At 38.7% G+C, this 21644-nt stretch overlaps 1 protein-coding gene and 1 non-coding gene across 5 annotated transcripts in view; one reads left to right on the plus strand and one right to left on the minus strand.

The window, feature by feature from the left end:
* Positions 1-5719: 5719 nt before the first annotated feature.
* Trnai-uau (transfer RNA isoleucine (anticodon UAU)) lies at positions 5720-5830 on the minus strand. Its single transcript has 2 exons — positions 5793-5830; positions 5720-5755 (listed from the first exon to the last, which is right to left on the minus strand). It is a non-coding gene; the product is annotated as a tRNA-Ile (tRNA).
* Positions 5831-6863: 1033 nt separating this feature from the next.
* Positions 6864-21644, plus strand: part of LOC146467637 (zinc finger C3H1 domain-containing protein-like) — a 33092-nt gene continuing 18311 nt past the window's right edge. Inside the window, exons 1-15 of one of the 4 annotated variants that reach the window (XM_085125663.1) lie at positions 6864-7351; positions 8444-9545; positions 10570-10865; positions 12126-12206; positions 12744-12790; positions 13699-13731; positions 14496-14571; positions 14674-14840; positions 16303-16416; positions 16513-16707; positions 17132-17372; positions 17960-18083; positions 18640-19141; positions 19950-20414; positions 21324-21598. In XM_085125663.1, the coding sequence (XP_084981789.1) occupies positions 6967-7351; positions 8444-9545; positions 10570-10865; positions 12126-12206; positions 12744-12790; positions 13699-13731; positions 14496-14571; positions 14674-14840; positions 16303-16416; positions 16513-16707; positions 17132-17372; positions 17960-18083; positions 18640-19141; positions 19950-20414; positions 21324-21598 (4103 nt within the window). In that variant the 5' untranslated portion in view covers positions 6864-6966. The remainder of the gene's footprint in view (positions 7352-8443; positions 9546-10569; positions 10866-12125; positions 12207-12743; positions 12791-13698; positions 13732-14495; positions 14572-14673; positions 14841-16302; positions 16417-16512; positions 16708-17131; positions 17373-17959; positions 18084-18639; positions 19142-19949; positions 20415-21323; positions 21599-21644) is intronic. The other 3 variants (XM_085125665.1, XM_085125664.1, XM_085125666.1) reach the window with 3 other exon arrangements.

Below are 21644 nucleotides of genomic sequence, written 5' to 3' on the forward strand. Positions count from 1 at the left end.
ACAATTATTTTTGTGTTTCTTTTGTCAGACAAACATTTTTGGGTTTTGAAATGACATCAAATTTCCGTCAGGTCCCCTCTCCACAAATTGCGCCTTCGTTGGAAAAGGTCATGCAGTTTGATGCACTTTTCTGCTAAGTATCCCTGACTCATATGGTGCACACTAGAACTGACGAACGAAACACTGGTGAAAAGGAGGCTTACGTAAACGGTTTGAAACTGGAGACTTTGAAAAGCCATTGTTTTATTTTAGTGTGGGATCGGCTGAAAACGGAGGACACTTTGAAAACATTATCAGAGTGCGTGAAACTGGGTGAAAAACTTAACTGGGGTGGTTGAAAGCGCTGCAGAAAAGGATGCATCAAAAGGTATGTGTTTGTAGGCAAACGTTTAGCCACTAATTTGGTCGAACAGAAAAGAAACGTTACGAAAACGCTGACCTAAGTGGACATTTCTTTAGCGGGGAGTAGGGGGAGGGTTCGCTTTTTGAAGTCTTCGTCTTTATTTGAGTGTAAAAGTAACCTAAATCCTAAACTGAGATCGTTCAGCTGAAAGCTATCTCCTATATCGAATAAAATCCTAGTTTTCGGCAATCAGTTTCAGTTCAGTCTGAAATGAGATACTTGCTCAATTTTTGACACTGCCAAGGTAATCCTGGTGGAACGTTTAATTAATCAATAGCTTGTCGGATTTACACTGACCACAAATTTTACCGCAGTTAACGAAGCCTGGCTCCGGGTCAGTTTAGTTTTAATACCGGTTTGTGCTTATCTATAATTCTCACGGAAAATGCGCTCATGGTAGTCGTGAGGTAAACAAGATTTCCTTCTTTTCCCTTCATCTTTCATTTTGCGACGTTTTTCAATTTTGCTTCTTCCGAGCAGCAACCTCGTTCTCATGGTAAAGCCATGGGAACGAGTTTGTTCCGAGCAGGTTGAAGTTCACTCGTTCGCCACTGAAGTTGAGCGTAACCAACAAATGCCTTTAATCCATTTAAATTCTCAAACGTTTCAAAGAGTCCAAGGTCATAGCTTAAATGCAAAGTGAAGCCAAACGAAAAGCTTAAACTGATGATCGTGTGTCTGTTTAAAAATCAGACAATCTACTGATGAACCATGAACCTTTCAAAAAAAATTCGAAAAGGAATTTGCTCCTTCGCGAATCTTGAGTATACGTAGAGTGCTGAACGAAAAGGACAAACAAGCTCCAGTCCTAAACCCCAGACATTAAAACTTCAGTTATCAGTTTGATGAGTCGCGTACTGACAAAAAAAACTATGAAACGTACAAAAGTGTCAGACCGAAAAACAAGGTTTTGTTGTTCAAAATCAAAACAGTAAAGGTGTAGTTTTCAGGACGTCACGCGAGTATGGGACCTGAAGAAAAAAACTAATGTGAGGATTCTTGTATGAAGTCCAAAGTAAAGATCTGCAAAAGGAACATGAAAGAGCAGATGAGGACACAACGGTAATAACGAAATAATTTGTCTTCACGTACAGTCTTAGCTAAAATGTTTCAACCTTACAATGTTTTTACTCGAGACGATTCTTTGAAAAACAACCAAAATGTCATTTAGACGCAATGTAAATACTAGCAAGCCCTTCAGCTCTAAGGAAGGTAAAATCTGAACTGACGGGGAGGAGTATGATATGATTGCTGTCAGTCGAGAGATGTGTTACGGTAAATCCATTAATCGGGAAAAAGAGGGCCTTTTTTTAGCCAAGAATCACAAAAACGGAACTTGCCAACAAACGCGTATGCTGTGGAGTTAACCCGCTTTGGGAGCGGGCGAAAGAGGGAGTTTGCGCAAGATTAAGAACTAAGACGGTTGAACAAAGTAACGAAGGGGTACAAACACTCCTTTATTGGTCAAGTAAATGAATGAATAAAAAACTTCAATCAAGTTACCAGCCGTGTTCATGTTCATGTTGAGCTGTCCATGGGAGTATGCCTGTGTCACTTTCTAGAATAATCATCATTCTCATTCATTCACCAGGCTGGAAATATACCATCACATTTCTTTCATATACCACACGTTCGACATTCAAATCCTAGCAGTATGCAGGATGTTTGTCCCATGAACCTAGTTTAATGGCCTTAGCTCCCACGAGTCTCCTGTAGCTCAGTGGTAGAGCATCCGAACTAGTAATCGGAAGGTCTTAGGTTCGACTCCTGATAGGAGCACTCGGATCTCTTTTTTTCCGAGTATGCCTGTGTCACTTTCTAGAATAATCATCATTCTCATTCATTCACCAGGCTGGAAATATACCATCACATTTCTTTCATATACCACACGTTCGACATTCAAATCCTAGCAGTATGCAGGATGTTTGTCCTATGAACCTAGTTTAATGGCCTTAGCTCCTACGAGTCTCCTGTAGCTCAGTGGTAGAGCATCCGAACTAGTAATCGGAAGGTCTTAGGTTCGACTCCTGATAGGAGCACTCGGATCTCTTTTTTTCCGAGTATGCCTGTGTCACTTTCTAGAATAATCATCATTCTCATTCATTCACCAGGCTGGAAATATACCATCACATTTCTTTCATATACCACACGTTCGACATTCAAATCCTAGCAGTATGCAGGATGTTTGTCCCATGAACCTAGTTTAATGGCCTTAGCTCCCACGAGTCTCCTGTAGCTCAGTGGTAACTTCGTTTTTATCCAGCTATCTGCCCTTGGTGGGCTGTTATTATCACCTTTCAGTGTTAAATTTCTCAGATGTCGCGTATGACCGGCAAAACCACTTGAATGTGAGCTTCATAGAAAAATTCTCGTAATGCTTCGTAATGATGTCAGTTCAGGTTTGGAAAGTTAAATGGAACCTTTTCATCTGACTGTAGTTTCCTGTTTTGCCCAGTTTCCGTCTTCAGTGTTCTTGTAAGTCAAAGCCGAAAGCTGAAAGTCGTAGTTAGCATTCCCGTATACATGATGGTAAATGTCATCAAATGTCTGAGTTAAATTTTATTAAAATTTTGGTGTGTTTTGTCTGGATGGTAGCTTGCAAACATCATTCCCGAGCACTAGGGGTGCTGGCAAACACGATGAGAAGCGGCTTTATTCGTAGACTAGCCGGGTGGTCGAGGATGCCGTTCTAAAATCTTCTAAGCCGAAGGTCTGAATTAGATGGGAGAGAAGGCGATAGATTCCTTTCTTCTTCCCAGATAGTTAAATATAAGCTAATTTTTAGTTCTCGTATTTTAATCGCGACGAATGCAATGTATTATTAAACCTTATTGAGAGAGCTGGTTGTGTGTAATATTCGACTTTGCAGTGCAATATTTTTTGCATATTTTCATCATGGGAGTTTTTATGTTTCGCCAGCTGAAGCGATACAGCCCCAGCTCCGAGTTGCTTTCTAGTGTGCAATAGAAGTTAAGCCTTGCAAAAAGGAAAACAGACATCAAGGAACATTCGTGCTAAATGAATCAGCTTTATTTTCACAGTGATCATTCATTGTTCTGTTGTAAGAAAGGAACCAAGGAATTAAACTAATTTTAGATTGTAACCTGCACCCGAGTCTGTTTATTTTCTTGGTATTTTTCTTTTTATATTTTACTTTCTTTTTTGTAATGTGGTACTTTTTCATTATTAAAAAAATTAAAGTAAACGTATAAAAGCAAGGTATAACAAACGTGTGAAAATTTGTTTTACCGGCGAGGACACACCAAGTGAACCATATTTTCCGGTACGTTGTATCTTGCTTTTACACATTTCACCTTGAAAAAAGAGAATGAATTTGGAGCTCAAGTGTGAAATAGGATACGAAAATTGTAGTAGTTAACAGTTTGTTCACAGCGTTGGCAAAGAAAGCTTTCCCTACTCAGTTCGGCCACCCAAAAAGTTATTACTGAGTGTCACTCCCCGAGGAAGAAACACATTGAGCTTCTTGCTGTTTGCAATTTGGACTCAGTTTGTCAGATCGTGTAGTCTGAATTTGAAATGGCGCCGACCATAAAATTATCATAGCCTAGGCTGAAAAAAATATAGATTGGAGAACTACGAGAATGTTCTGCGTTCATGTGTGTGATATGAAAGACGAGAATGCTTCGCCCAGTTGTCCAGTTAAAGAGTAGAGGTCAAGATCTTCATAGCAATCTCTACGTGAGCAGTGACCAAACAATAGCTAGCCTTGAGGACCCTTGAATACTGAAAGAAAAGTATTGAAAGAAAAGGGGCGATCTTCCTGGGAGAGCTGAACAAGTTGTTAAGTGTACTCTAATTTTACTTGTTACTGATGGAATTGACAAAGTGGCGGTCTCTTATTAAATTGTCAAGATCTTTCTGGGTGGCATCACGTGAAAGTGAAACTTTTGTACTTTCTTTGTGTGTGGTGGAAGACAGGCGATTGTTCTCGAAGACGTTTCTTCTATCACGTTTTATTACAGGCCGAGTAAAAACATTTGCTCTCTGCTTTTTCCCGAGCTCTCGCGTCAAGTTATCGGGCCGGAATGAAATTAATTACACAGACTTGACTGCCTGACAAAAACTAAAGTAATAAAAACAAAACATTACAAATTGAAACAGAAGCAACTTGCTGAGGCATGAGCAAAATACACGAAAATAGCTAACGTTTGACGTAGAAAACGAAAACAAAAAAAATGACGGGACAAATGCTCATGTGTCATCTCTCCTATTTTACCTTCGAGAGGTTTGACTTCTGTTGATGAGGTACTTTGCCTCAAAAAAGAAAGGCAACCGTGCCTTTCGAAATATTGGATTAATATACTTTCCTTAACAATGAAATCAGCCTTGCTCAAGTTTTTTTGCATTATTGGGTCTACAATTTGTTGCTGATTAGATCCTTTGCTACAGGATCCAGTGCTTTGCTGTTGTCGCCGGCGGTGGTCCTTACCAACACAGCCGGTTATACAGGTTATACTGGTTACACTGCTTGTTCGCAAGTTAGACCTCCTTGGGGTAAGCTTTTCAAGACGGTTCAGTGTCTTCTTACCGAGTAGTAAACCTGATTTTAAGCCAGGAAATCTATTTTCAAATAATACCTCTCTTGTTTATCCTCGTAATCAAAGAGAAAGACAGTTTTTTTTATCATCGGTTGGACTTGACAAACTGCAGAAGCGGTCAGTTAGGGAGCATTCACAGAATCGAAGGTATTCAAATTTTTTGGTACCTAAAGTATCTGTTTTTCTAGTATGCCGTTCATTCTGTCCCTGATAGCAAAATAAACAGAATACACTGAGTTTATTCAGAACTGAACAACAGGAATTAATTTTACGTCAAGCGGTTCTTCTGGCAAGATTTTCAGGTTGATGAAAATAGGCAGAATTGCGTTATTTTCGGAACTGATGCCGTCTACCGAAATATTTCATTATTCCTGAACCGGAATAAAAATTGGCAGAATTGCCCCAAAAGAGGAATTGCGCCCTAAGTATAGATAGGTGACCACTTTTACATTTGACCTCATCCCAAAAATCTGTACCGTTTTCAAATCAAACGTGAAAGAAAAACGTTACTTCATAACCTAATCTCAGTGCTGTAGCACATGCGCATCGAAGCAAAAGATCACCGTTGAAGTCTTTCCCGAGACTGCTTGGTTTAAATTGACCACGTTACGCGATAGCTATCAGGTGATAGGGCTATTTTCAACGCATACATAAAGAAATAGCAAGCTATTTCTTTATGCATGTGTTGAAAAACAAACCTACATTTTAAGTGCATGCACTTGAAGCAAGGTAAAATTGAAGATAAAAAAATATCCTTTGCTCCCGGCGGGGTTCGAACCCGCGACCTTCGCATTACTTCAGCACCCTCGGCGGCCATCGCCAGTACTGCTTATAAGTACGACGCTCTAACCGACTGTGCTACGGGAGCTGGATGAAGAGTTTCCCATCATTCGAAAAATGTGACTAAACGGTAGTATTCAGTACGCAGCCGTTTGTGTCGTTCTTTGCTTAGCGTAACGACACAAAGAACGGCTACATAGGATACTAACTAAACGATGACTGAACAAAAAGGAGTCTTTTTTAGTGATACGTGAAACTTTCATAGTGTGAAAATAAAGTTTCAACAAGTGATCAGGGGCACCCAAAGGATCGTTTCGGTAACTGATTATCTGTTCGGAAGGCCCTTAATCCCCTACTGAATTTTCTAAAAATAATTTTCGCCTCGAACTTTCGTGATATGGGAAATTTAAGGCCTAGTGTTTTCGGATTGATAAAAATGTCGTTTCGGGTACCGAAAAAAGGTCAGCTAAGATTTTCGGAAAGGAAATAAGACCTAACTTTTTTAGAAAATGGACAAAAATGCCCTAGTAATTTCGAAAAGACTCAAGTTCCCCTAGAATGACCGGACAGATAAAAATATTATAGCGCAGCTTTAAATGAATCTACAGAGCTTTAAAGGCACTCCAGATAGCCTAAAATAGCGTTTCAAAGGATCTGAGAGAAAACTCCCATTGGGTGCCCCTGAGTGATAAGGAGGTGCGTTCAATGATCTCGATCCCAGGCTCTCTCAGTCCTTTGTTAAGTTGGTGATGATGTCATCCGCTCCTGCAAAATTTGCAGGGGATGCCAGATACGCGTCCCAAGATCCAATCGACTCCAATCTTTATTAGGATCGCGTTTTTTCTACGTCGAACGCAACAAAAGTTCCTAAAAATATAACAAATATCATGGATCAGATCCATGCAAATATCATGAAAAGCGAAAAGGTGAAAAATCATTAACAATGAAACGTTTTATGGTGTGGTAAGCAATTTACTTTTATTATAGTACATGCGAATGTTTGCTTCTAAAGGATTTCGCTCTTAAAATCAGTGAACAATTTTATAAACAACAGAGCTTGATGTTGACCGACGTCTAACCAAGGAGACTGGAGCCCAAGGTAAATGTACACTTGCTAAGACTCATGGGACTACATTGCTGGGTGTGCAAAATGGCGGCAGAGGAATTTGTTCTTGTGGACGACGACAAAAGAGTTCCGGCAGATTAACCACTCCAACGAACGTTATGGCCTCAGCAGATTACGATATAGAGCTAGAAGATGGAGAAATCAATGATTTGGAGGATGGGGAAATAGATGAAGATATACTACTGCCCAAGGAAACGAGCAATGATGTCTTCTCGCGTCTAGAACCACGCCAGGAAGGCACTTCATTACGTGACCATCAGGACAATGCTAATTCTCATGGACTGAGCAACAGAGATTTTGAATTTCATCATTCAGGTCCTTCACCTGGTCGATGGGAACCTCCTTCGAATCGTGGGAGATTTCCAAGAGGACGCGAAAACCCCGCCACCGCGAGAGGAAGAGGACGGGGCTTTCGTGGAAACGGACGTGAAATGACCGGACGGGGCAAGTCTTTTCTTGCCAGAAGGGCCGGTCAGAACAGAGGTATCCTTTACTGCACGAACCTATGATAAGTACAGTGGTCGTATTTTTGTGGGGGAAACCCCGAGAGGAAGAGTTTACTCTGATTTTTTTATTCCATGCAATGCCCATGCATATTTTGCTAAGTCATCCAATGGACGAAAAAATGCTGACAGTGAACATTTCTTTGGTTCTTGGCAGATTTGTTATTCTCTATTTACAAAACAATTGAAAACCTAGACCAAACTTAACTCTTTAATACTTGCTTGTCCTGAATGTTTCAGTAGTAAAGAGGGTTGGAGATACAGAACAATAAAAAATATATATTTGCATAAGAATACAATAATAATTTGTATTCTTATGAATTTGAACCTCCAATCTGGCTGCTGTGAAAACCCTTGGGCCAGGGTTAAATCAAGGCATGTTCCTGGTAAGCATGCGTGCAAACACTAAAAATGTTGTACAAGTAAAGTGAATATTCCACTGGAGACAAGTTATAGATGGCTATTCAATTTTTACACAGTGAAAATTCATCAGGTCAATACAACAACAGAAAAGCAATAAGTAAACATACATGAAATAACTGAGTAATTTTACAGTGGAAATTTCTAGATATAAAACATTTAAGATTGGTTAACACGATTCTTTTTCCCTCAGACAAGAGATCTTTAGAAGGAAGCCTGTTCTAGAGAGCTACACCACCATGGAAGATTAAAATGCACTGGTCATGAAAAATATATACAAAGTAGTAGTGGGAATGTTTTGGGCACAACCCTTCATTAATAAGATTTCACATCCAACTACTCCCGTCCTGTCCCTTTTACAGTTAGAACTTTAGTCAAAAACAGAGTACCAGTATGGGGCTTGTGGGAATACTATTTACCCACAGTAGTTAGTCTAATTTGTTATTGTTTTAGTGGACAGCAAATGATTGCATTCTGGGAACAACATGATAGTTATCAAGATACACTTGTAAAGAACAATCATTGTGTTTCACTGTATAGACTTGCTGAGCCAATCAGATTTTCATTTTTACAATGGACACTGGCAAGTATCCACTGATATAAATTAGAATTTTGTATTTGTGTGTGTGTTTCTTAACACTGCTTTACATAGCCTTTCTTCAAAGACTTAATTTACCTCATCTCTTATCTGCTGAAAGGCTAGTTCCTCCCTTTCTTGACAAAAGAGTGCTGCCATATCCAAATAACGAAAGACCAAGGCTACCTTACACTACAGTTGAGGACAGGTCAAGACCTCCTCACCTTGACGAAAGGCGGCATCCTCATACTGATATTGATCGACCAAGGTTACCGCATCCTTCATTCTCTGAGCTGCAAAGGGTACCTTTAATGGAGCTAGACGAAAAATCATTGCCTTCTCACAATGAAATGCTAGATTTGACTCCTGCTGAACCTGATGGACAATCTGAAAGGATGCCATCACTTTTGGATGAAGAGGAAGTCGATGACTACAGGATCTTACTGCAGCGCCATCGTCTTATACAACAACAGCTTGCTGCCCTTGAAAAGCAAGAGAGTTCGACCTTGGGAGAGGACAATATCATTGACGACTCTTTTGTAGACATACCAGTTGAGGACACACAGCCTGATTTGCCATTTGCAAATGAAAGAAACCTGGAAAGTTTTGAGTATTCCCTTGAGGAAACCCATAAGGAAGAGGGTGAATTAAATTCTCAACAGTTAAATGTACATAGAAATATGACATCCAGTGAAACAAGCCATGAAATTACCAATATGGAAAGAACTGATGATCTTATAGAAACTGAAAGTTCAGGAGAAGGAACAGCACAAAAACCATTCTTACCTTTTAAAATTAAACCTCGTTACAGCAATGTACCTTCGGTCAAGGAATTGAGTCAAAAGGACTTGGAACAAAGAGAGGCAAGAAAGGGTGTAGAAACTGCTCCAGAGCGCAATAACTTGGAAAATGTTCCTGTTGGAGGGAATGTCCAAAGCCAATCGCAGCGGAAAAGGACTCGGGGACAACTTTCTAGAGCTCGAAAAAATCGAAGGAAAAGAAAAAGGAAGTTATCTCAAGGTGTAGCTCACAGCAATACCATAATAAAAAGTGGTCCTACAGAAAATGTTAGCTCAAATCAAGGCACGCATGTAGATCCTTATAATGAACTAGAAGCAAGGCTGATGTCTTTAGCAGACAGTTCTGTTTCAAATGTTGGAGGAACTGATACAAAGAGGTAAGAAAATATATTCTTTTAGAGAAACAAATGGAATAGGGCCAATTCACAGTATAACTATGCATGGCTAATCTATACCATTGATTGACTTTTGCTTGTGCTTGTGTTGTGTAAGTTTCAAAGCTACCACGTGCCAAACCCATGAATGATAATTCCTGACCCCAGTTGTTCAAAGAAATGGATAACTCTATCCAGTGTATAAATCGCTATCTAGCAGATACAATGTACTCCAATCATTATATTTTATCCGCTGGATAAAGTTATCTGCTCTTTGAACAACTGGAGGGTGGTTTTTTAACCTTGTGGTTTATATCGTGGGAAATTGAAATATTTCAAACATAGTGCAGTTCATTTTTCCTTTCACCTTGAGTACATCATGTTTTAGACAACAGTGAAAGGAAATAGTCAGTTTGGGTTTGACAGGTATTGTCACTTAAAAAGTTCTATCTAGATGTATTTGAGGCTATGAGGGAGTTAGTGATACTTCTAGTTGTTTATTATAAATGATACCATGTTGCTGTTTTTGATTTCCGTGGGAGTTATATAAAACCGTGGCCCATGACATTGCAACAGGGGAAAGAAAGCATCATTACCCGAGTTGTAGCATACATACATACAGCTGTACATACATATCTCCTAGTATAGTTTATTTATGAATATACATATCTACAAACACTTTAGTATAAATTTACTAGCATTATATCACGAATGCTGTTCTCTTATTGGCTATGCCACTTACTATCTACAACTGCATTCTGTTTTAGATAGTGAGTAGTATGAGTAGCTTAACAGTGTGCGGTTGTCAACAAAATGGCAGCCACTTCTTCGCGTTTCCGAAGTGTCTGTGAAGAGGATTTGTTGTTAAGGTTTGAACTATTAGTAGATTAATACTAAAACATTGATTTCTATGCGTGATAGTCACGCAATAGAAATCTGGAGCTCATAATGTAATTGTAATTAAATTTTTTGTTCAGTTGTTTTACTGTCTGTGCTCATTTTGGCAATTTTATTTTGTTTGCTTCAGAGAGGACATGGACAAGAAACGAGACAGGCGTGAGAGGCTCCGGCAGTGGCAGGAGAAGATGAACAAGAAAGAATTTGTGGGTCAGAAAAATCAACCGGGAAATAAAGGACGATCTAAAAAGAAGTTGGCTGCACCAGCTAAAGGTGACAAGAGAAGGTCCAGTTCACAGAGTCTAAAATCAAATGAAAGTCACCGTGAAGGAGACAGGGATTCACACAGGAGGCCACTACCTTTGTCCAAGTCTGAGAATGATGATTACTTTGAAATACCCATGGATGTTGAGAGTGATTCGACAGGTGATGATTCAAGAGTATTCAACCCTTTTCATTCCCATGATGTGAATGTTGATTCTCCCAAATGACTGCCATACATTTCTTTTTAAAGTTACACTATAGTTCACAGAATTTGGTGTTATATCAAACAATTTATTGATATCACCTAGTTGATGTTTTTTGTTATTCTCATCACCTGCCTGGTTGACAGTGTATTGATAATGTGAGGAGAAATTACATATTGATCACTACTGGAATTGAAAGGGTTAAAGGGACCATGTTACGGGGAATAAGTGAATACGTACCCTTCCTCACGAGGGCAATGCTCACGTTACACCAAGGGGAAGATTCTTGTGAATTCTTGAAGAAAGCACAAGTCATTACAAGTATTTCAGCAATTTTAGCAAGCCACATGCACAATGGCAGAACTTGAAAAACATTTGTTATTAAATAATATTTTTCACATTAAAGTCCACTTCCATTCTGATCATTCGTACCCAAAGACATTTCTTAATAGTTACCATGGATGAGTATGGTACATGTAACTCCAAATAAATAACTGGACCATTAATTTTATGTTTTCATTGGCATGGTGCAATTTTCAAAGTGTTACGAAAATAGCTGAGATGGTCCCTTTAATTTTTACACGTTCAATTTTTACACCTGTTTGTATGCTGTGACATGGATGAGGAGGCATGAGGTCAAATTATAATGTTCAGATTTTTAACCAAGTGTCAGTGGGTCAAAAGCTGATCTCTGCATCTATGAAATAAACCAAAATTACAGTACTGTGCCTGTAATGTGCCATGATAGTTAGCCTGTTCTCTTTTGCCTGTATTCTTGTATTCTGGTTTATATCCACTATATGCATGTTTTGCTTGTTCAGCTCCTATAATTTTATTAAAATGTCAAGTCAATATTTACATTTAGGCTAAATCCCTCTGCATGAATGCACAGTTACATACTTACTTTCTTTTTTATCAGAGAGCTTAAGTACAGACGTTCGTGAGCCATGGATGGCAACCGGAAGTCGAATGTTTCCTTTTTTGGCATGGTTTTACTCCTTACCACAGACAGGAAAAGCTCTTGTTGATGACTGTGGCTTGACGTTACAAATGTGATACCGTGAAAACACTCCAAAAAGGGAAACATTCAATTTCCGGTTGCCTTCCGTGTCTCAAAAATGTCTGTGCTTAAGTACCTTAGTGTGACTTTCAATCCACAGTGCTTACAGATGTATGTGTTTGTAAAAAATAGTTTTGTCCCTTTTTCTTGGTCCGTTAGAGGGTCCAGCTCTACCATTGATAGAGGAACCAGATGAAGACTTCCCTCCACCACCACCACCATTACCAAATGGTGATTCCGGTAAATAATAACACAAGTGTACATGTAGCATTGTGGGCATTCCCACCAGGGGTAGACTGGTCCTTGTCATTCTGTTACATTGTAAATCTCGAAGAACATCTCTATTTCGGCACTCTTTTTTTAAAAAAAAAATCACTAATATCTGGAGGTATGTTCCAGATTCATTTGTGCCTTATCTGTTTCTTCTTTTAAACAGCAAATGAAGTCACAAACTTCAGTTCTTGTAAAGTGATTTTTTTTTATTGTTCTCAGTGTCTACGCTGAGACATGTAAGTGAAATCTTTGAGCGTTACCTAATACATGTATTCAAGAGCAAAGGGTGGGTTTTTTGTGGAAATTTCAAATAATTTATTTCAGCTGCATCTTGAAACAGGAGTGCAGCCCCATTTTCTGGTACTTAAAAATGTCCAAGGCACAAATGAAAAATCAGCATTTTGAAAGAGGCATACATGTATGTATGTGTGCAGGATTTCAAACTTTTGCTTGATGCAGAGACTGGATTATATTCATGATTATTGTCTTCTTCTGTTTTTACAACTACAGCACCTTCTACGTATATGGAACATGGCCAACCTGCTTTGATGGTGAGAAGTGTACTGTGTTGTGTCCAGACTGAAGATTTTCAAACTTATTTTTCAGTTATTTTTGCCAGTTTGGTTCCTATTGTCTTTTGTTTTAGGCTCGTTACCTTGCGGTGATTCCATTGAATTGTATTGCACATTCTTACTTTGCATTGTTTCTTGTGCCATTAGTGCAAGCACGTTGGAATTATAGTGTGTTTCCCTTGATGCAAAGCCCAGCCTATTACTAAATGATTATTTTCTCCTAAACGAGCACTGTTACTTAGTATCTTCTTTTGCCATTATTTTAAGTCCGCTATTATCTTCTCTATGTTAAAAAAAATTGACAACAGAAGAATCAGTCATCACCAGAAATATGCACTTGCCCACCACTGGCAACCTGCGATAAATAGTGACACCAAGAACATGTATGTAAGAAACATTTTGGGTCAATACTGCTTCATATTGTGTTTTCCTACCAAGAAATTACAGTTCCATAATAAAAAAAAATGGGGTCACCAAGCTTGTTTTTTAGTTATAACCATATATAAAGGTAAAATTAGGGGTGTTTTTAACAGGTTATATTGTTGCTATGGTAGCCTATTATGCCATAATTTGTTCACCAATGTTTGGGCTTTTTTTACCACCACTCTTTATCCGTTGGTACTACAGTAATTGTATTGATTGGTCAAAGTATTAGTGCTGGAAAGTGATGGAAACCAGTGCCAGCCACCTTAACACAGAGTTTTTAACTACTCCTAAGTAGAGGTGTTGGGTGCAATATTCATATGTAGGTTGTGGGTTTGATATTTTTGGAACAATGTGCACTGCAAAATGCACATGCAAGGATGATGTTTGCACAAGTTACATGTGAAACAAAAGACAGCCAAGTTTAACCACGCCACATTTTATTTTACTCTTTCTATCAACAGATGTACCCACCAGGTTATTTCCACGTGGAGCAGGTATTTATGTTGTACATTACATGTGATTATTAAATGTTTATAATTTGTATAGTGTATGTGTAAATTTACATGTATAATATTTTTCAATATTATAATTTTTATTAGTTTTTGTCCTTCAATGTTATACTTTACTACTTAATGCTCTGTCTCCAGATTAAAAATAACATTCAAATTTGGAAGAATTTTTGGACTCGTTTCAGGTGTTGCATTTCCTAAAATTAATTGCCATGGGAAGTATTCAGCCCTCTTTCATATACTTTCTGGACAATTTTAAAACTAATGAAAAGTTGCTTGAATGGTAAATTGTAGACTGGCAATATAAATAGTGCTGCAAGTATTGTTCAATGTAGTTAGTTTTGATTAATTGTGAGACAGGTTTGGTTTTACAATTTTTCACTTTGCATTATTTTTTGAGGCACCTACATGTAATATATCAAACATGACTTTTTTCACAAAATTGCGATAAATTCTGTTTCCAAGGGAGGCATAGTCAAGAACAAAACCTTCAAACTTGTCAATCCCGCCTTGCAGGTTTCTTTATTTTGATTGGTCAGCTGGAAGGAAAATCATCCAAAAGTGTTCAAAAACTAATCAAAACCTTGTCAAGAGGCAACAACATTGCATAAAGCACTGTTAAGCCTGCCGCACACTTGAGCTGAGCAAACTGCCTTGAGAGACAGTTTGCTCAGCGCTTTCCACAAGTGTGCAGCAGGCTTTATTAGTTGTCTTAATTTATTGTATTTTTTTTATCATTCTCTTTGTAGAATTATTCTGATTGGTTAGTTGGTTCAGCGCCCATGATATCAACAGTACTTGATGATCAACAATTTAGATATGGAGGTACAGTATGTGATTGCACGCTGTTTATAAGTGATTTGTTTTTTCTTAGCAGTACTTACAAGTTAATATTTTGTTGGCAATGACAGAGTTATCTTTTCTCAGAATTATCCAGACAGCCCATTGATAGGGAGGAAATTCATGAGCAGAGAAAGGTCCATACCCCAGAGCTCTCAAGCCAAGATAACTCGGACGAAGATGATGAAGAAACCCTCAGAGAACAGCTTCTGAAATCCTTAGCTGTTAAAAGGAAGGCCAAGCTGGACGTTGGGGTAATTACAAACTGTAACATTTATTTTGAATCTCAGGAATAATTATGTGGATGAATTGGAGAGTGGGCTTGGTGCGGGGATGACAGTATCCACCTCTCCTTACTGTGGCCCAAGTTTGAAGCTTAGACTCAGTGTGTACTGTAATACAGGAGTTTCATTAACAGCCAGGCACCAGGCAAATTGACCAACTGTGAACATGACTTTGCTTGGCTGCTTCTAACAATCCCACAAGATTTAGTGCAACTCAATTGCAGCACAAAACAATCAAAGCTGAACAACACATTGTCTCAGTCTTAAATTCTACAGTTCAGGAAGAGAATACAAAAAATTGATCTCTGAGAGGTTGGAAATGGGCCAAAATTAGTTACAGAGCGTTTCTTTGCAAGCTATTTCTTGCTCTAGATATTTCATTATGAAGGCCATTATATAATAAATATACCATGGGAGAATCCATGAATGCACGAGTAAGTAGAATGTCATGTTTTTGTTTTGCTCACATTTCATTTCATTGGAAAGTTGGTGTCTCAGCCAAAGACTGTCTTTGAAGACCTGTGCTGTCTTGGCTGAGCAAATGTCAGGGGGAAGAGACGTAGGAAAAAACAACAGATTTATGAACTGCTGCATCACCATAGCAACAGCCAGTTAAAAGTATAAGATTTAGTAATACAGATGGGTGTCTTGCACAGTAGGCAGGAGATGGTTGGATTTTTGTCCCAAGACATCTCATTTTTGCTGTGCTACAGAAATGTTAGAGCTTCTTTTACACATTGGTAAGTTAATGATAACTTACCTGTAACAAGTTCTAGAACAGGACACAGAAAATGAATAAAACAAGACTGAGGATTGTTATCATTGCTTTAAAACCAAGTTTTGGTTTATTGGTTTATTACATTGAGAAAATGTTTTACAATATTTGGGCTTTATTACAGTTATAGTCATGTGACAGAAACACAAGGTGTGAAAGAAGTAGATGATGCTTAATGTACACGGAGACAAAAAATATATTCATGAATTGTTTTGGTTATGTCAAATATTTTGGGAAGGGTGTAAGCTAATTCTTTAACTTAAACCTTTGGAGGATTGAACTGCTGTGTGTAAATCAACATTTTCCAGACAATAACTTATCCAAGTTCACTCACTTTCCCAGGTGCTCTAATCTCTTGCCTGCCTGTTCAAAGTCTTAATGAAATCCCTGATAAAATGGTGCCAGGCTATTATCAAAAGTATCCTCAGCTGTTGTTTTGTTGCCTATCATCAAGGGTTATTCTCTGCCTTGTGTGGTTTCCCTGCTTTCTTACAAACCAAGTTTGCAAAATCCTTGTGGGGGAGGGGGAAAGAGATTGCTTTCCTCTTGGCCTTGTGAGGAGGGGCTGAGTTTCCTCTGTAAATATCATGCATTTTTTAATTCCATACATTTAGATGTCCTGTACGTTATATTATGCAGTCTGTACATTTCTTGCAGAAGGACACAAGGTCCTCTGTCAAAGGATCAGCCTCAGGAAGTCCCCGCGTTCAGTCACCAATTACAGCAACTAACAAGGAACAACAGAAAAAGCAACATCAGAATTCAAGACAGGTATTAACAATGCAAATTCTTGGCCTCTGTTGATATAATTGTTTCTGTCTTTTGATTACAAGTACTTGACAAGGTCAAACCATTGTCCTTTCACAGGTGTCATTTGCCGCACCTCCCAAGCATGATCCAGTGGTGATAAAACTAGGCCAGGATTCTGATAGTGATGAGTCTGACGCATCTGATACTGAATCTGGTAAAAAGACAACGACAACAACTACCAGCAAAGGTTCAGGTGGTGGTTTGTTTGGAGGACTGGAAATGATGATCAAGGAAGCTCGAAAGTCCGCAGAGGTAAGCGTAAGGTTAATACTTGTAATACCATGTAACAACTTACAGTGTGAGGGTCAGCTGAATGAAGGATTGCCATTTCAGACTCGGTGTCCTGGGTCTCTGCTGTGTCACATTGAGAAATGTACTCTTTACACTTATCTCTGTTGTGAAATATGAGTGTTCATCACATATTTGCAGACAAGTGCCTACGACTGTATTCTTTTCTTGACTACTTCCCTCAGAGAATGTCCCTATCCCTGGGTGCGGCTCAGTTTATTTTATTGGCATAAAAATTTAATGCATCATTACCTGAGCACTAATTTCATTTTGGATTTCAATAGCCCTGGCAAAGATCTGCTTTTCCTGTGTGGTAATAAACTGTGCAAAATACCTAGTAGGTAGTTGGAGGCACCATCTTTAAGGAGTTTTATGAATGTTGTTTCAGGCTTCTAAAGTCAAAGGGAGTCAGGTTTCAACAGTAGCAGCAGCAGTAGCAATAGCAGTACCACCACCAGCGGACACAGGACAGCAGCCAGCCAAAACAGACCTCCCACCTGTACCAAAGACTCCTGATGCTATGGATCACATGCCTGAACAAATGAAAACTGAGTACAGGAGGCTTAAGGAGCAGTTAGCATTGCGTGAGAAAACAAGGCAACCTCTCAGTCATGTGAATCAGGAAAAAGGTGTGAAGATGCGTACAGGGAGTGACTGTACTTCTGTTTTATGTGTTCATCTTCCTTGTGCAACCATCCTCATGAAATCCCAGTTGCTGTACACCTTTCAATAACATGTGGGCTGTGAAACAATCATTAGCAGTTTAAAGATTCTTTTAATGAGTGGCGCTATATGTGAACCTCTATTGTTATGAAGTGAGGGGAAATTGCTGAGCAATTTAAGCAATACACACAGTTTCAGATCTTTCAGAATGGCATTAAATGTTTTGGGATTTGGTCAGTAGCTGGACTCCACCAGCACATTTTAACAGTTAATAGCTCTAGTTGTGCTATCAAAAAAGCCATTGCAAATAACAATAAAATGACAACAATTATCAAACAATTAGTTAGCTCATACAAATACTAATTAGCTTTCATGGTGTGCACGCTTTTTATTCATGCGTCAAACATGCAGACACATATGCGGATTTTTAACAGGTGCATGTTACACAGGCTTTTTGCTTCATTCATTTATGACCTGCACTGTGAGAGTATAACAGCTTTATACTAATTCGGTACATTACAATCTAATTGTGCCCTAACTTGCTTTGTTCCAGAAGATAGTTCTAAGTCAGTAGCAACCGAAGATCACATGGAAAATGCCGTAGAAGACGACAGTACTCACTTGAGAGAACTCCACAGTTATGTGATTGGGTGTGAAGAGAATCTGTCCAAGCACAAGTATGTTACATTTTTACATCACCCAAGCAGACAATGAGTTTTCATTTTTGCAATTCATTCAGTCATCATACCTTGTGACTTGTTGTTCCCTGAAAACTGACAACTGACAGCACATGTTTCTCAAGGTTCTTGTGTTTTTTAAGTTTACATGTACATCTTAGGGAAACACTTCTCTACAATGGAGAGGTCTTACATAAGCAAGAAGTGTCAAGTACTACAGGGGGCTGTCGATTCTTACCTTAAATCATGAATCAACCACAAAAACAAAGATAACTGACAAAGAACATGTCACCTTTTTCGACAATATTAATATTTTGCTGAATATGATTTGTTTAATTTTCAAACTGAATTCTAATTATCATAGCCCTTACTAATATCTTCTTTTCCTGCATGCTCGTAAACTGCGCAAAAACAGCTTCTTTTTACTTGGCGTCTTCCTTAAGATTCAGAGGTTTTGAGAACATGAGATGCACATCTTATGTATGCATTGTAGTAGTATGCATTGTAGCAAGAGGAGTCATCATCCTTAAGCATTTTTGTTTCTGTTCTTTTTCAGGAAGTTCATCCAAGAAGACAAAACAACCCTGACTAAAATGTTGAGAGAGCTCAAAGATAAGAGCCAGTCGCTTGAAACTCAGGAAGCAAATGTGCGCAAACTTCAGCAGCAACTGGAGGCTGCTCAGAAAATTACTCTTGCCAACAGAATGCTTGTAAGCAAACTGCGTAATCAGGCAAAATTAGTAAAAGAAAAGGTTACCAAGAGGCAGTCAGCAGCAAGCAATTTTGAAGAAGAACTTCTAAGAGCCAAGAGTATCATTTCAGCAGTGAAAAGAAAAATGCCCACAGCAGGTGGTGCAGGATCCGGTAGAAACAGTCCGCAGTTGGAATCTTTAAGCAGTGCTGGAAATGAAAACCAAAAGTTCATTATCACTTCTGCCATTTCTCAGGAGATAAAAAGCTCACTTGCTGCAAAGCTTAACAAACTTTCCAATTTGTCCAAACTGGAGAACAGAGAAAAAAGGAAGTTGGAAGGAACCAGTGACTCTTCAGAAGAAACGGTATGTTGTGCCTCAAGTTCAGCAATATTATAAGGGGATTAATGGCAGCATATAGTTGTAGTTTAAGGCCCCGTTCAGACTGTGTGCCCATGCCTTAGGACTGGGATGGGCACTATTCCCAAGACAGCTTCTTGTCAGTGCCAAGACACTGCCTCCAAGGGTGGTTCTCAGGCACTGTCCCTGGGTATAGGCAGTGGTCTGAACAGGATTTTGTCAGTTCCCATGCATTATCCTCATCAGTCATGCCTCCCTCCAATACAGTAAACAAAATAGTGGGCACTAAATTGACAAATGAGAACATGAACATGAAATTCCTGATATGAAATATTTTCCTATGGTGTCCCAGTGTCTGACAGTCACCGAAAAAATTTCAAGTGTCTAACTTTACCTTAGATTTTTTCAGAACCCAATGGAAATATTGAAAAAGCCTCACGCACTTTGTTAGCCTATTATCCCATCATTGATATCTTCAGTTACACAAAGAACTTTCTGGTTGGATGTCTGGAATAACACAAAGGCTCCTTTGTGTAATTCACTTTGGCATACTGTCAGTTTTGTGTTTAGAGGCTTGCATGCTCCTACATAAACAAAGACGGTGTAAAAAAGTTCCATTTCTGATTCTTCATTTTAAGCTTTTTGGTCTCAATTTTATTTAGTTTTCCAGGATTTACATCTGTATTTTGAATTAGTTTGTGTAGAAAAGTTTTCCAGACAGACGCCCTCAAATGTATACAATAACCTTTGGTAAGTTGCTGATTTTCTCCTGTTTTTAATTTTGTTTTATTAACATTATTTTTTGTCTTAATAGGGAGCTAAAAAGTCAAAACCAGCAAATGTAACACCTGAGAGAAGTCCTGCTTCTTCAGCATCCAACACCCCAAGAAAGTCTGCAATGGCTGAACGCATTGCGCAGGAAAAGGCGAGACTCAAAAAGCTTGAGCATGAATTGTCAGAAAAGCTGAAATTGTACGGACAACAGCAGGAAGAAGGAAAGAGTCAACAGTCGATGCCACAAGGCAAGCAGCCTCAATACACCAAGAATGACACTTCTAATGCTGAGAGAAGTGACAGAGATAAAAATCAGCTGCCACAACATAGTGAAAGAACTAGTAATTCTAGTAGTTTTGTGTCAGAGACGCAAGAGTTGGATTCCAGAGAACAACACAATCAGGTGACTATAAGCCAAAAGGAGGATTCGCCATCAAAAGATAAGGAAACGCTAGTACTGCGGCGGATTACTCCGGAGCAACTGGAACGTATCAGAAAATTACAGGTTAGTACATGTATGAGAGCTGTGATCTAGTGACTGATGATGGTCATCTAGAGTTTGCACCAGAAGGTATTACAAAGTGTGCACGCTAGATACAAGGTGAAAACGATGCTTCATGTGCTGCCCAGTAACACAATCATCTTAACTCAGATAAAGTAAAAAATTATTACTAAAATAATTATAGAGCTTACATGTACTTAAACATGTACAGTGTATGTACTATGTAAATTCTAAGGCACTTTACAATGCTGGGATATAAACCTTAATTTAAAATAAATAAAACATTAAAAACATTAAAACAAAAGGATTTGAAGACATTCTCATTGGGCCAGGAAAGCTAATAGGACTTTGAAGAAATAGGCTTGCCTTCTAAACTGTAGTCAGCTTTATTATTAATGATTTGCTCACACAAGTTTTATCTGTGAGCTTATCTTAAAATCAGTTGTGTGGCAAAATGGTACACCTGTAAATCTTAATTAAGGACGGTGCTTACATTTGTCACTGTACATACGTTCTGTGCATCTTGAGATACTCAAGTTTCCTAAAGGTAATGCCTACTAATACAGGGATATTTTTGCACCGTTTAAAACTATGCAAAGAAAGCAGAACTTAGCAAGTGCTCTTGGTATCCAAAAAGAAAATTGGGGGTAACCGTGCATTTTTCAGACATAAAAAAGCTTCAATTTGGAAGAAAACCCCATACATTGCTTTGTATTTTATTGTTTTTTTAGAATAATTGTTGCTTAATATCTCTAAAAAATGCATGGTTTTCCCCAATTTTCTTTTTGGATTTCAATACTTATAGCCCTTGCTAAGATCCGCTTCTCTTGCATAGTCATAAACCACACAATGTTACTTCTTTATTAGTAGGCACCGTCCTTAAAGTGTTTTTTGGTTTTTGATTACTTTAAGACTGAGAAAGAAAAAGAAGGTCCACAGTTTTCTGCATTCAGTCTTGATGTGCCAGTGCCCATGCCAGCTCACCAGCTGTCCACACTATGTGTTAGCTTACCCTTTGGTCAAGACCTTACAAGTATTTTAGCAGATCAAGACACTGACAGGTTGTGTGGGGAACAGCAAGTAGGTGTTGAATCTGGGGCTGAAAAAGTCAGCAGACAAGATAATGAAGAGTTGCCCTGTCCGTTGGAAAAGTACAAAAGCCAGTTGCTACACTTCAAGTCTTACAGGTAAAAATGATATTAGTGTACCATGATACATGTACATGTACCAGTA

Source organism: Pavona decussata, unplaced genomic scaffold (assembly GCF_977016875.1).
Source record: "Pavona decussata unplaced genomic scaffold, jaPavDecu1.1 SCAFFOLD_134, whole genome shotgun sequence".
NCBI lineage: Eukaryota > Metazoa > Cnidaria > Anthozoa > Scleractinia > Agariciidae > Pavona > Pavona decussata.